A 15,976-nucleotide genomic window follows, 5' to 3' on the forward strand; every position below is an offset into this window, starting at 1 on the left:
GGCTAAATTTATACCATGTAAAGAAATTGTATATTTATGGAAAGCGACAAATTCCTTTAAGAAATTGTCACAATAATACATAACAGTGGGAGTTATGGCATTGTTGTTTTACCTGAAATGTTTTCCTCTGAAAAGGACTATTATAGACATAGAACTAATTCTCGATCAATATATATACATTAAACTATATCAAACGTCCATAAACTTACCTTCACAACACATCTGTCCACCATGGAATCCAACCAATCAATGTATGATTCAATTGGAGACTGTTCTTCCAATAAATGGTCAAACTCCTGATACACTGCAACCCAAAAAATACAAGTCACAGATGTACACTTTTTGGATATTCTGGTCATGCCTCATAAAAATACAGTATATACCTCGACTCATACATAGGTAATTAAACAAGATGGGCACTACATTTCAGTAGAGAGTGATTACACAAAGAGGAGGGGACACCAAAATAAATCAGGACCTCCCTCTGGACACTCAATTATGTCAATAGCCTTCTTTTCTAATCATGGTGGAATCCTCCTCTTGATATCCATATGCTCTTAAAGGAGACCTGTCACTAAATGAAAAATTGACCAGTTTTTACTTATTTTTTTCGCCAGTGAGTATGCAATATTTTTTTTTAATCTGTAATACGGTTCCAGAGTTAAGGGCCTTTTTATTTAGCGGTAATATTTATGGTTTTTACCAATGGGGTGGTGCTCACAGGATTCTTTGGGAGGGTGTGTCTTCCTGCTTATCCAATGAGCATCGCCCTCTTTTAAAGACCACAAACATTAGCTCCAGTAACATATAAAGAGTCTAAGAATCCGGCATTCTATTTGGTAATTTGTTTCATAGCATGAAGCAAGTGAACAAAACGTTTTGGTCGTCAGACCTTCACCAGGTGTACACAAAATGATTGTCATATGACCTGCCGTTGAGCTTTATGGGATAAAGAAAAAATAAAAAATGAGGAAAAATAAAGAAAAAAATAAAAATGAGGGAAAATAAAGATAAAATAAAGAAAAGGGAAAATAAGAGAAATTTGAGAAAGTAAAGAACAATGGTAAAGAAAAAAATAAATAAGAAATAAAAAAAATAAAGAAAAGGTAAAGAAAAAAATAAAGAAAAAATAAAAAAATAAAGAAAAGGTGAAGAAAAAAATAAAGAAAAAGTAAAGAAAAAAATAAAGCTAAAATAAATAAAAAATAAAGAAAACATAAAGAAAAAAGCAAAGAAAAGACTCCAGAGAAGCGTTCCACAATGCTCCATGGCGAGTTATATGACACTCACATATGTACGAACTTGCACTCACACGAGGGGCTTCGGCGAAACGTCACTTCCATTCCCGCGAACCGGAACTCTGCGTTCCCATGCATATTTAAGCTCCATTATGGTGCCAGACCCCAGACGGGCTGGTTTCCTCATTGACAGACGTCGTCACCCTGCGGGCTCCTATAGTCTCAGTTCCCCCCGACATACACTAAAGTCCTCTGCCCATTTTTGCTGATTATGACTCCTTGCCCATAACAGCCATTTTGTACACCTTCTTCAGGCTGTGATAAACTTACCAAATAGAGTGCCGGATTCTTGGACTTTTTATAGGTTACGGGTTGGGACCCTATCTGTGCACCTAGAAACAAAAAGAGTGCCGCTCTTCTTCCCTATTCGCTCCAGTAACAGCGCCACACTTTTCCAAAGGTTGTGTGTGGTACTGCAGCTTAGCCCCATTCACTTGGATATAGCTGAGCCGCAATACCAGACACAACCCGGTACAGGACAGGAGTGAAGCTGTTTCTGGAAGAAGGCGGTCAACCTCTTTTAATTTGGATGTTACTGTATGAGTAATACCCCAATACTTTATGACCCCATCGCATCTCTTACACTGAATAATAAGTTTTCTGTGCTCATCTCGGGAATCTTCTATAGTATATAGACTCTGTTTGGTAATACTATTAAGGTCAACGTTTCTCCAGTCTTCCAGCATCTGAAATGTGATGTCGGCGCTGTGTATGACCGTTCGTGACGCCTGAAAAATCATACAAAAATACATAATGTGTCACGTAAATGTAATAAAAGAAAGGTGAAAATTTTGAAACATGCAAATATTGGTAATATAAATCCAATTGGAACGCAACAGGCAGAACTCACCAATACTTGATGCAAAAAATATTAAAACATCTACTTTTTACAATAGATGTGGAAGAACAAATTATTGACTTGTAGGGAGTACGATGTAATGCATCATTTCTCCTGTGGGAGTGCTGTGGGATAATTGAACACTTTCTGCAGGTTCCTGAATAGATTAATTTCGATCACTCACTCACTGGAAGCGCAACAACTTTAACCCCTCGGCAATGGCGGCCACAAAAGACTGTTGGTCATGCTCCATCACAGCGCGGGGACCGACTCTGTTACATAGCCGGCATCTGAGTATTTCTGATCGGGATCGGAGCTAGCTCTGTTTTTTTTTTTGACACATTTTAACTAGGACTCGTTTGGCCCATGGAGTGTATTAATATATTACAGAAGAATACTCACTTGACATAAGTGGTTTAATGACGTCTGTCGTCGAAGAATTTGGGAAAACCTTTTTGACACTGAGAGTAAAAAAAGACACAGATTAAGAGGATTTATTTCAACTTTTGAGATTCGAACCGCAATGATCTAATACAACGTGACCAGGTGAATAATGAAAAATGTGCAAAAATAGCGTAAATTTTATGGTCTATTTATCTATCATCTATTTTTTCATGTCATAGAGAAAAAAATAAAATCCACAAGAAATCTCTGGAGCTGTGGAAGTGAGAAAGAACTAACAGTTCAACCTCCATTGAAGTAGGACTCCACGTTGAACATATGGGATTAATTGTAGCTGGGGAAGAGAGAAACTAATTATAACTGGAAAAAGTGAGAGAGCACGAACATTTCAGCCTCCATTGAAGTAGGGGTCTCCTGCAGTGAACATGTAATGACAACAGGAAATTTTCTCTGGGAAAAAAATACCAAGACTGATATTCGTTTACAAAGAGGCTGGGCAGTACACTTCCCAAAAATAAGCTTCCTCTAATCAAAGCACAGTTCCCAGACCTATTGGAGCCAGTGGTCAGTGATGAATATTGGGGATGATTAAAGGGAGATATATCTTTGGTGACGTAGAGAAGGGACAAACATAAACGCATTCACTCACATCACTGTAAATCTGGCAGAACTCAGCTTAATATTGGTCCCATGGATGATGCTATCCATGCCAGGTTTTATCTCTTTGGACTAGTAAAATCACATTAAGAAACATGACGACAATATCTACCGCCTGGGATCTCCAATCCCAAAAAATTCCAAAGTATTTAGCCCATCCCACAACTAGCCCCCATATGAGCTCACCATGGGGAGGAATGTGGGTGTAGCCTTGATCTAATAAAAAGCAGAATTTGGGTTTGGTCTTTTGTCAGTCCTGGAAGGTATATCTTGATGTGGTTCTGCCCTTTTTCCTAAGGAGTACCTCCCTTCGCAAAGCTGTGAGCCATTTATGTGACACAGGTTTAGTAATTTTTTTCATTATTCCTTTTATTATCCATTATCTATCTATCTATCTATCTATCTATCTATCTATCTATCTATATTTATCGATCTATCTATTATCTATCTATTATCTACTATTTATCTATCGATCTATTATCTATCTATTATCTACTATTTATCTATCGATCTATTATCTATCTATTATCTATCATCTATCTATTATCTATCTATCTATTAACTATTATCTATTTATTGTATATCTATCCTCTATCTATTAACTATCTATATCAATCTATCTATTATCTATCTATTATCTACTATTTATCTATCTATTATCTATCTATTATTTATCTATCATCTATCTATTATCTATCTATTAACTATTATCTATCTATTTTCTATCGTCTATCTATCATCTATCTATTATCTATTGCCTATCTATTAACTATCTATATTTATCGATCTATCTATTATCTTTCAACTATTTGTCTATCTATTATCTATCTATCTATCTATCTATCTATCTATCTATCTATCTATCTATCTATCTTTCTATCTATCTATCTATCTATCTTATATCTATTATCTATCTATCTATCTATCTATCTATCTATCTATCTATCTATCTATTATCTATCTCTATCTATCTATCTATCTATCTATCTATCTATCTATCTATCTATCTATCTATCTATCTATCTATCTATTATCTATCTATCTATTAATTATCTATCTATCTATTATCTATCTATCTATCTATCTATCTATCTATCTATCTATCTATTATCTATCTATCTATTAATTATCTATCTATCTATTATCTATCTATCTATCTATCTATTATCTATATCCATCTATCTATCTACATCTGTCCTCAAACTAAAGACATATATTCTCACTATTCTAACTGAAGACAAGTACCCCTTGTGCCTAATTGAAACCATATGGCCCTAATGAGTTGCCCCCCGTCACCCTGTTCTCCGTTTTTGCTATTAAAAATAATGAACTATTTTATTTTAAAAAAAATAATCCAATTTAAAAAAATACATTTTTTGGGGGGTTGTTTTTGCTATTTGAATATTCCCATATTGCGCGGTTCTTAATATTAGGTTATTATGCTGCTGATTAGCCCTGGTACCACATCCTCCTCCTCCTCCTCCTGGCTCCCGGTATTGATCAGCAGCTAATCCCTTTTCTTAATTACTGGATGATGCTGAACAGTTCTCCTTAATGGAGAAAGCGTCTAAGCTTTGAAATTAGAAAGGATTTATGTGCAGGTGATGGGCTTCATCCACCGCAGGATCCCCGAGAACAGGCGGAAAGGGCCGACTGCCTGCTGAGACCAAGTCATCTGATAACATCGGCCGGTACATGGCAATAATAATCTGCGCCTTTTATTTCTGAGGATTGAGTAAGAGCCTTTTACAACACAGGGAAATAGCATTACTGAAGCCATTGAATGGAAGGTGCCATAATGAAGGACACTACAAATACGCTCATAAAAGCCCTTTACAAATATTAATTAAGCCGCCACCTACCCAAACATTATAGGAATATTGGGAGATTAGGCGCATTAGGTGGATAGTTTAATCAGGATTATGTACAAAGGCGAATATATGTGAAGCTGCGACGCTAAAAATCCCTTAACAATTCTGTATAACTAAAGATTTTCTCTAGCTTTTTGAATTATGCTGTCCCTCTGTTGTGCCTCCTGGAAACGTCTGAATCATTTGAAAACAGGGTTTTGCTAGTGCACCTGTCAATAGGCGTGACAGTCAGACTGTGTTAGGGTTGTACCCTATCGACAAGGACACTCAGTGGTCAATTTAGTCTTCCATTTTCCAGGAGGAATAACTGAGGAATAACATGTCTGCGGTGAGGAAAAGTTGATTAACGAGAGATTGCTAAGTCTAGAGTATGCTCTCTTATACACATAAGGCAAAAAGGCACAAATATAATCAATACCTACGCTCAAATTTGATATTTCGTAAATTTTCGGGAAGGTCGTGAAGAGCCACTTTTAGCCATTCATCCAGCTGTTTCGCAAATTTTCGTATTACTTGCGTCAAACTTAAGGATAAAAAAAAATTAAAGTTATTATAAATATATAGAAAGAAGTTTAAACCTAAAGAGAAAGCCTTAAACTATACCAGTGTTTCTCCAACCTGACCTACAGGGAATTGCTAGAGATAATGTGTTCCTCGGGGGCGGGGTCAAAAAAATTGGGGGTGGAGTCTACACAACGGTTTTTACATGTGTGATATAGATGTTAGTAGATTTAGGGGTGCAGTAGTTTCAGTCACACCAGGGGATAAAACATATCAGGGGAAAGAAGGATCGGGCATGTTGAATTTAAATAGGTTTGATCCTATGCTCTAGGAGAAGATAAGCTTTTGACAGAGGATTCAGGCAGTTTCTTATTTCCTCTCTATTTAGCAAAAACATGAAAGCGAGGCCAAGTCTAGCATATATGCGTATATGAGGTTCGACGGAAAAGTTGGAAAGTCACTCTCCCCTACAAGATCAACTAACTCTTCTTCTTCTGCTGCCATTACTATCTTGGTTCTCATTAGTGTTCACTGTTCAGCTGTTTAATGTGTACGGCCATTTTTACTAAATCAGTCACTGTCTTTAACAAAGTCAGCTCCCTTTTCTCCTGCTGCTACCAACATTATCTTTATTGCCACGACTGATCGGAAGTCAACCATTTAATATGTATGGCTGTTTGTAAAAAAAAGTCACTATCCCCTACAAGATCAACTAACTCTTCTTCTGCTGCTGCCATTACTATCTTGGTTCTCATTAGTGTTCACTGTTCAGCTATTTAATGTGTACGGCCATTTTTACTAAATCAGTCACTGTCTTTAACAAAGTCAGCTCCCTTTTCTCCTGCTGCTACCAATATTATCTTTATTGCCGATCGGAAGTCAACCATTTAATATGTATGGCTGTTTGTAAAAAAAAAAGTCACTATCCCCTGCAAGATCAACTAACTCTTCTTATGCTGCTGCCATTATTATTATGATTCTCATGAGTGTTCAGAGTACAGCTATGTAATAGATATGGCCACTTTTAGAAAAATCAAAAGTAGACAAGTCACTGTCTGTGACAAAATCTGCTAACTCTTATCCTGCTGCTTCCATTCTTATCATAATTTTGATGAATGTTTAGATCACAGCTATTTAATGCTTATGGACGCTTTAGAAAATCAAAACAAAGTCACTGTCTTCAACAAGGTCAACTCCCTTTACTCCTACTGCTACCACAGTCATCCTGATTATCATGAGTGATCGTGAGACAACTATTTAATGTGTATGGCTACTTGTAGAAAACTTACTATCCCCTACAAAGTCAGCTAACTCTTGCTGCTGCCAATATTATCATGATTCCCGAGAATGTTCAGACGACAGCTCCTGACTACGTATGGCCATTTCTAGAAAATTACACTGTGTGCAGAATTATTAGGCAAGTTGTATTTTAGAGGATTATTTTTATTATTGATCAACAACTATGTTCTCAATCAACCCAAAAGACTCGTAAATATCAAAGCTTAATATTTTTGGAAGTTGGGGTGGCTTTTTTTTTAGATTTGGCTATCTTAGGAGGATATCTGTTTGTGCAGGTAACTATTACTGTGCAGAATTATTAGGCAACTTAATAAAAACCAAATATATTCCCATCTCACTTGTTTATTTTTTCCAGGTAAACCAATATAACTGCACAAAATTTAGAAATAAACATTTCTGACATGCAAAAACAAAACCCCCAAAAAATTAGTGACCAATATAGCCCCCTTTCTTTATGATGACACTCAGCAGCCTCCATCCATAGATTCTGTCAGTTGCTTGATCTGTTTACGATGAACATTGCGTGCAGCGGCCACCACAGCCTCCAGACACTGTTCCGAGAGGTGGACTGTTATCCCTCCCTGTAGATCTCACATTATATGAGGGACCACAGGTTCTCTATGGGGGTTCAGATCAGGTGAACAAGGGGGCCATGTCATTATTTTTTCTTCTTTGAGAGCTTTACTGGCCAGCCACGCTGTGGAGTAGTTGGAGGCATGTGATGGAGCATTGTCCTGCATGAAAATCAGGTTTTTCTTGAACGATACCGACTTCTTCCTGTAACACTGCTTGAAGAAGTTGTCTTCCAGAAACTGGCAGTAGGTCTGGGAGTTGAGCTTCACTCCATTCTCAACCTGAAAAGGTCCCACAAGTTCATCTTTGATGATACCAGCCCATACCAGTCCCCCACCTCCACCTTGCTGGCGTCTGAGTCGGAGTGGAGCTCTCTGCCCTTTACTGATCCAGCCTCTGCCCAGCCATCTGACCATCAAGAGTCACTCTCATTTCATCAGTCCATAAAACCTTTGAAAAGTCAGTCTGAAGATATTTCTTGGCCCAGTCTTGACGTTTTATCTTATGTTTCTTGTTCACAGGTGGTCGTTTTTCAGCCTTCCTTACCTTGGCCATGTCCCCGAGTATTGCACACCTTGTGCTTTTTGTTACTCCAGTAATGTTTCAGCTCTGAAATATGGCAAAACTGGTGGCAAATGGCATCTCGGCAGCTTCACGCTTGATTTTCCACAATTCATGGGCAGTTATTTTGTGCCCTCTTTTGCCCAACACGCGTTTTAGCCCTGTTGGCTATTTTCCATGAAACGCTTGATTGTTCGGTGATCACGCTTCAAAAGTTTGGCAATTTCACAACTGTTGCGTCCCTCTGCAAGACATCTCACGATTTTGGACTTTTCAGAGCCCGTCAAATCTCTGACCCATTTTGCTAAAGGAAAGGAAGTTGCCTAATAATTAAGCACACCTTATATATGGTTCTGATGTCATTAGACAACACCCTTCTCATCACAGAGATGCACATCACCTGATTTACTTAATTGGTAGTTGGCTCTCAAGCCTGAACAGCTTGGAGTAGGACAACATGTATAAAAAGTATCATGTGATCAAAATACAACTTGCCGAATAATTCTGCACACAGTGTATAAGTAGACAAGTCACTTTCCCTGACAAGGTCAGCTCACTCTTCTTCTGCAGCTGTCATTACTATTGTTGGTATCATTGGCCACGTAGTGCTCTATCTCTGCCTAATCCAAAACTAATTTGCTGTGGGGTATGTTCCATTCAACCACAGGATATATATGGTACAAGATGACATTAATACACACCAACCTGTCAGGCAATGCTTGTAATACAGTTGGCATCAAGACACCAGAGATTGCTTTATACAGTATGGAATCACACACTCCCACAATATTCACCACTGTGGACGAGCCGAGGACTGGCAGCATGTGGGGCGGCATGCCTTGCCAAAAGTGCAGAAGAAAACTTTGAACCTGGAAATAAAAAAAGCTTATGCAATGTAAATATAATACATCACAACCGCGCACAAGCACCGTAATGACATCCACTTCCACCGTACCTCGTCAAAGTTGGCTCGTATGACAGTGTCCAGAATCCTTTGGCAGTGAGTTCGATACATCATTATAAATGTCGAAATCTGGAAAAAAATAAACTTTTTTTTCATTAAAGGGACTTAGAACAGATAGGGTCTCATAAGTAGGGGCATATTGGGTCCCCATTACGGTGCCACCTAGGTGGACACTATTCTTGGACCTATCTCCTCTTTCTAAGAACCTAACTTTGTAGTTCCTCCATAGGGTCTTCTCACCACCCAAGAGCAAAGAGGACAAGAACAGCCAGGACTTGGCCCCAATTTTCTCACTGGGTCTGCAGCAGCAACAATGGCTATCCTAATGTTATTACGCTGGACCTGATGTTATTACGCTGACGAGTTCGCTTTTTGTCTTGTTTTTCTCCTCTCTTGCCATTTCTAGTGATGGATCTAAATGAGTAGACAAGAGGCTCCGGGGGAACTAATTTGGCTTTATAGATACCTTTTCTTCTGGGATGCTGGATGGCAGATTTAGATCTTTGACATTTGGGAATTCAGGCAGTAATGTTCCGAGCTTGGATCGGGGTGAATACGCCACTGTCTGTTTGGTGACTTCTTTTTTCCCCGTCTCATTCACCCATGCTGCTCCTTTCTTGGAGTACATAACGTCATAATACTGGGAGCTTTCTTTGACGGCAATGCCATAATAATGATACCTGGCAGAAGACAATGTTACAGCATCTAAGTACAAGCTGTGTAACACAATGACATAAAAAATGTGTCATCAGAAAATGACCAGTTGTTAAATCAGGTTATTATATTACATTTATTTTATTTCCATTTTGATGGGGTTTTTTTCAATTTCCTATATCACCTATTATCACAGAATATCGCAGCTTTGACAATGGCCTCTAGGTCTAATACAAGATTCACATTTGTTAATTGTTACAGATGACTTTCAGCAGTCTCATTATCATCACATACAGGGTTTCAATTACAGGTAATACCCCTATATATAGTAGATTACACAGGATCCACCATTTACAATAGGTGATGTCACAGCTCACCTCCAATTGTACAAATACTCATAACATCTCTATATGCAGTAGATTACACAGCATCAACCATATACAATAGGTGATATCACAATTCATCTCCTCCTACAGTACAATGACTGAAAACACCTCTATATACAGTATATTACACAGGATCGACCATATACAATAGGTGATGTCACAGCTCACCTCCTCCTGTACAGTGACTGATAACACTTCTATATACAGCAGATAACACAGGATCCACCATTCACAATAGGTGATGTCACAGCTCACCTCCTCCTGTACAATGACTGATAACACCTCTATATACAGTAGATAACACAGGATCCACCATTCACAATATGTGATGTCACAGCTCACCTCCTCCTCCTGTACAATGACTGATAACACCTCTATATACAGTATATAACACAGGATCCACCATTCACAATAGGTGATGTCACAGCTCACCTCTTCCTCCTCCTGTACAGTGACTGATAACACCTCTATATACAGCAGATAACACAGGATCCACCATTCACAATAGGTGGTGTCACAGCTCACCTCCTCCTCCTGTACAATGACTGATAACACCTCTATATACAGTAAATAACACAGGATGCACCATTCACAATGGATGATGTCACAGCTCACCTCCTCCTCCTGTACAATGACTGATAACACCTCTATGTACAGTAGATAACACAGGATCCACCATTCACAGTAGGTGATATCACAGCTCACCTCCTCCTCCTGTACAATGACTGATAACACCTCTATATACAGTAGATAACACAGGATCCACCATTCACATTAAGTGATGTCACAGATCACCTCCTCCTCCTCCTGTACAATGACTGATAACACCTCTATATGCAGTAGATAACACAGGATCCACCATTCACAATAGATGATGTCACAGCTCACCTCACCTTCTTTCTGCACAATAACTGATAACTTTTCTGTATGCAGTAGGTAAAACAGGATCCACGATTCAAAATTGGGAATGTCAAAGCTCTTGTCCTCCCCTCCTGTATAATCACTAATAATACAGGATCTAGCATTTACAATAGGTGATGTCACAGCTCACCTACTTTCATTTCCTGTACAATGACTGATAACACCTCTATATACAGTAGATAACACAGGATCCACCATTCACAAAAGGTGATGTCACAGCTAAACTCTTCTGCATCTTTAATATACCGTACTTTTGGCCTTATAGTAGTATGTTCAGTTTAGAAGCTCAGAAGCCATTTATAGCTATAACACAGGGTCTGAGTCAGTATATTTCTGTTGATGTCCGTGTGTCCAACAGGATGAAGGAGTTTTAAATTGAGCCTGGTGATCAGCATGAAAATTGCAAGGTTTCTTATTTATTCTAAATATACATAGCGATGTGAAATGTTAATGCATAACAAAAAAACTGTGGTATTGTGGCTCTCCATCATTAGGGGTTGTCTCAGCTTCTTTTCTTCAGGAGCGCACTACTAATCCATGACTTTCTGCTTTGCATTGGGTGGTGTGCTCCTGAAGATTGATGTTTGCAGCAGCGCAGCTCTCCCTTGCAGCTACAAGAGGCAGCTTTGCCTTTACACCATGGGAGAAGCACAGGGAGACTGAAGCTGGACAGATTCAGCAAACCGATCAGCTTCAGAGCTGCATAGATAACTGACCAGCTTCAGAGCTGCCTAGATAACTAACCAGCTTCAGAGCTGCCTAGATAACTGACCAGCTTCAGAGCTGCCTAGATAACTGACCAGCTTCAGAGCTGCCTAGATAACTGACTAGCTTCAGAGCTGCCTAGATAACTGACCAGCTTCAGAGCTGCCTAGATAACTGACCAGCTTCAGAGCTGCCTAGATAACTGACCAGCTTCAGAGCTGCCTAGATAACTGACCAGCTTCAGAGCTGCCTAGATAACTGACTAGCTTCAGAGCTGCCTAGATAACTGACCAGCTTCAGATCTGCCTAGATAACTTACCAGCTTCAGAGCTGCCTAGATAACTGACAGCTTCAGAGCTGCCTAGATAACTGGCCAGCTTCACAGCTGCCTAGATAACTGGCCAGCTTCAGTGCTGCCTAGATAACTGGCCAGCTTCACAGCTGCCTAGATAACTGACCAGCTTCAGAGCTGCCTAGGTAACCGACCAGCTTCAGAGCTGCCTAGATAACTGGCCAGCTTCAGAGCTGCCTAGATAACTGGCCAGCTTCAGTGCTGCCTGGATAACTGGCCAGCTTCAGTGCTGACTAGATAACTGACCAGCTTCAGAGCTGCCTAGATAACTGGCCAGCTTCAGAGCTGCCTAGATGACTGACCAGCTTCAGAGCTGCCGAGATAACTGGCCAGTTTCAGTGTTGCCTAGATAACTGACTAGCTTCAGAGCTGCCTAGATAACTGACCAGCTTCAGAGCTGCCTAGATAACTGACCAGCTTCAGAGCTGCCGAGATAACTGGCCAGTTTCAGTGTTGCCTAGATAACTGACCAGCTTCAGAGCTGCCTAGATAACTGACCAGCTTCAGAGCTGCCGAGATAACTGGCCAGTTTCAGTGTTGCCTAGATAACTGACTAGCTTCAGAGCTGCCTAGATAACTGACCAGCTTCAGAGCTGCCTAGATAACTGGCCAGCTTCACAGCTGCCTAGATAACTGGCCAGCTTCAGTGCTGCCTAGATAACTGGCCAGCTTCAAAGCTGCCTAGATAACTGACCAGCTTCAGAGCTGCCTAGGTAACCGAGCAGCTTCAGAGCTGCCTAGATAACTGGCCAGCTTCAGAGCTGCCTAGATAACTGGCCAGCTTCAGTGCTGCCTGGATAACTGGCCAGCTTCAGTGCTGACTAGATAACTGACCAGCTTCAGAGCTGCCTAGATAACTGGCCAGCTTCAGAGCTGCCTAGATAACTGACCAGCTTCAGAGCTGCCGAGATAACTGGCCAGCTTCAGAGCTGCCTAGATAACTGGCCAGCTTCAGTGCTGCCTAGATAACTGGCCAGCTTCAGTGCTGCCTAGATAACTGGCCAGTTTCAGTGTTGCCTAGATAACTGATTAGCTTCAGAGCTGCCTAGATAACTGGCCAGCTTCAGAGCTGCCTAGATAACTGGCCAGCTTCAAAGATGCCTAGATAAGTGACCAGCTTCAGTGCTGCCTAGGTAACTGACCAGCTTCAGTGCTGCCTAGATAACTGGCCAGCTTAAGAGCTGCCTAGATAACTGATCAGCTTCAGAGCTGCCTAGATAACTGGCCAGCTTCAGTGCTGCCTAGAAAACTGGCCAGCTTCTGAGCTGCCTAGATAACTGGCCAGCTTAAGAGCTGCCTAGATAACAGAGCAGCTTCAGAGCTGCCTAGATAACTGGCCAGCTTCAGAGCTGCCTAGATAACTGGCCGGCTTCAGAGATTCCTAGATATCTGGCCAGCTTCAAAGCTGCCTAGATAACTGACCAGCCTCAGTGCTACCTAGATAACTGACCAGCTTCAGTGCTGCCTAGATAACTGACCAGCTTCAGTGCTGCCTAGATAACTGGCCAGCTTCAGTGCTGCATAGATAACTGGCCAGCTTCAGAGCTGCCTCGATAACTGGCCAGCTTCAGAGATTCCTAGTTAACTGGCCAGCTTCAAAGCTGCCTAGATAACTGACCAGCTTCAGTGCTGGCTAGATAACTGACCAGCTTCAGTGCTGCCTAGATGACTGGCCCGCTTCAGATCTGCCTAGGTAACTGGCCAGCTTCAGTGCTGCCTAGGTAACTGGCCAGCTTAAGAGCTGCCTAGATAACTGACCAGCTTCAGTGCTGCCTAGATAACTGGCCAGCTTCAGTGCTGCCTAGGTAACTGGCCAGCTTCAGAGCTGCCTAGTTAACTGGCCAGCTTCAGTGCTGCCTAGATAACTGACCAGCTTTAGAGCTGCCTAGATAACTGGCCAGCTTCAGAGCTTCCTAGATAACTGACCAGCTTCAGAGCTGCCTAGATAACTGGCCAGATTCAGAGCTGACTAGATAACTGACCAGCTTCAGAGCTGCCTAGATAACTGACCAGCTTCAGAGCTGCCTAGAACACTGACCAGCTTCAGAGCTGCCTAGATAACTGACCAGCTTCAGTGCTGCCTAGATAACTGACCAGCTTCAGATCTGCCTAGATAACTTACCAGCTTCAGAGCTGCCTAGATAACTGGCCAGCTTCAGAGCTGCCTAGATAACTGGCCAGCTTCAGTGCTGCCTAGATAACTGGCCAGCTTCAGTGCTGCCTAGATAACTGGCCAGCTTCAGAGCTGCCTAGATAACTGGCCAGCTTCAGAGCTGCCTAGATAACTGGCCAGCTTCAGTGCTGCCTAGATAACTGGCCAGCTTCAGAGCTGCCTAGATAACTGGCCAGCTTCAGAGCTGCCTAGATAACTGGCCAGCTTCAGTGCTGCCTAGATAACTGGCCAGCTTCAGTACTGCCTAGATAACTGGCCAGCTTCAGTGCTGCCTAGATAACTGGCCAGCTTCAGTGCTGCCTAGATAACTGGCCAGCTTCAGAGCTGCCTAGATAACTGACCAGCTTCAGAGCTGCCTAGATAACTGGCTAGTTTCAGAGCTGCCTAGATAACTGGCCAGCTTCAGAGATTCCTAGATAACTGGCCAGCTTCAAAGCTGCCTAGGTAACTGACCAGCTTCAGTGCTGCCTAGATAACTGACCAGCTTCAGAGCTGCCTAGATAACTGGCCAGCTTCAGAGCTGCCTAGATAACTGACCAGCTTCAGAGCTGCCGAGATAACTGGCCACCTTCAGAGCTGCCTAGATAACTGGCCAGCTTCAGTGCTGCCTAGATAACTGGCCAGCTTCAGTGCTGCCTAGATAACTGGCCAGTTTCAGTGTTGCCTAGATAACTGACTAGATTCAGAGCTGCCTAGATAATTGGCCAGCTTCAGAGCTGCCTAGATAACTGGCCAGTTTCAGTGTTGCCTAGATAACTGACCAGCTTCAGAGCTGCCTAGATAACTGGCCAGCTTCAGAGCTGCCTAGATAACTGGCCAGCTTCAGAGCTGCCTAGATAAGTGACTAGCTTCAGAGCTGCCTAGGTAACCGACCAGCTTCAGAGCTGCCTAGATAACTGGCCAGCTTCAGAGCTGCCTAGATAACTGGCTAGCTTCAGAGCTGCCTAGATAACTGGCCAGCTTCAGAGCTGCCTTGATAACTGGCTAGCTTCAGAGCTGCCTAGGTAACTGGCCAGCTTCAGTGCTGCCTAGATAACTGTCCAGCTTAAAAGCTGCCTAGATAACTGACCAGCTTCAGAGCTGCCTAGATAACTGACCAGCTTCAGAGCTGCCTAGATAACTGGCCAGCTTCAGAGCTGCCTAGATAACTGACCAGCTTCAGAGCTGCCTAGATAACTGGCCAGCTTCAGAGCTGCCTAGATAACTGGCCAGCTTCAGTGCTGCCTAGATAACTGGCCAGCTTCAGAGCTGTCTAGATAACTGGCCAGCTTCAAAGCTGCCTAGATAACTGGCCAGCTTCTGAGCTGCCTAGATAACTGGCCAGCTTCAGAGCTGCCTAGATAACTGGCCAGCTTCAGTGCTGCCTAGATAACTGGCCAGCTTCAGTGCTGCCTAGATAACTGGCCAGCTTCAGAGATTCCTAGATAACTGGCCAGCTTCAAAGCTGTCTAGGTAACTGACCAGCTTCAGTGCTGCCTAGATAACTGACCAGCTTCAGTGCTGCCTAGATAACTGGCCAGCTTCAGATCTGCCTAGATAACTGTCTAGCTTAAGAGCTGCCTAGATAACTGACCAGCTTCAGTGCTGCCTAGATAACTGACCAGCTTCAGTGCTGCCTAGATAACTGACCAGCTTCAGTGCTGCCTAGATAACTGGCCACCTTCAGATCTGCCTAGTTAACTGGCCAGCTTCAGTGCTGCCTAGGTAACTGGCCAGCTTCAGTGCTGCCTAGATAACTGGCCAGCTTAAGAGCTGCCTAGATAACTGACCAGCTTCAGAGCTGCCTAGATAACTGACCAGCTTCAGTGCTGCCCAGATAAC

The 15,976-nt window shown here is 42.0% G+C and overlaps 1 protein-coding gene across 1 annotated transcript in view; it reads right to left on the reverse strand.

Moving 5' to 3' along the window:
• RFX4 (regulatory factor X4) overlaps window positions 1-15,976 on the reverse strand; it is an 89,389-nt gene that overhangs the window by 17,783 nt on the left and 55,630 nt on the right. The window contains exons 6-12 of the mRNA XM_069763463.1: window positions 9,431-9,644; window positions 8,956-9,033; window positions 8,706-8,869; window positions 5,489-5,589; window positions 2,539-2,597; window positions 1,882-2,026; window positions 210-304 (exon numbers count right to left, since the gene is read on the reverse strand). Of these exons, the coding sequence (XP_069619564.1) occupies window positions 210-304; window positions 1,882-2,026; window positions 2,539-2,597; window positions 5,489-5,589; window positions 8,706-8,869; window positions 8,956-9,033; window positions 9,431-9,644 (856 nt within the window). The remainder of the gene's footprint in view (window positions 1-209; window positions 305-1,881; window positions 2,027-2,538; window positions 2,598-5,488; window positions 5,590-8,705; window positions 8,870-8,955; window positions 9,034-9,430; window positions 9,645-15,976) is intronic.

This window comes from Ranitomeya imitator, chromosome 4 (assembly GCF_032444005.1).
Source record: "Ranitomeya imitator isolate aRanImi1 chromosome 4, aRanImi1.pri, whole genome shotgun sequence".
Lineage (NCBI taxonomy): Eukaryota > Metazoa > Chordata > Amphibia > Anura > Dendrobatidae > Ranitomeya > Ranitomeya imitator.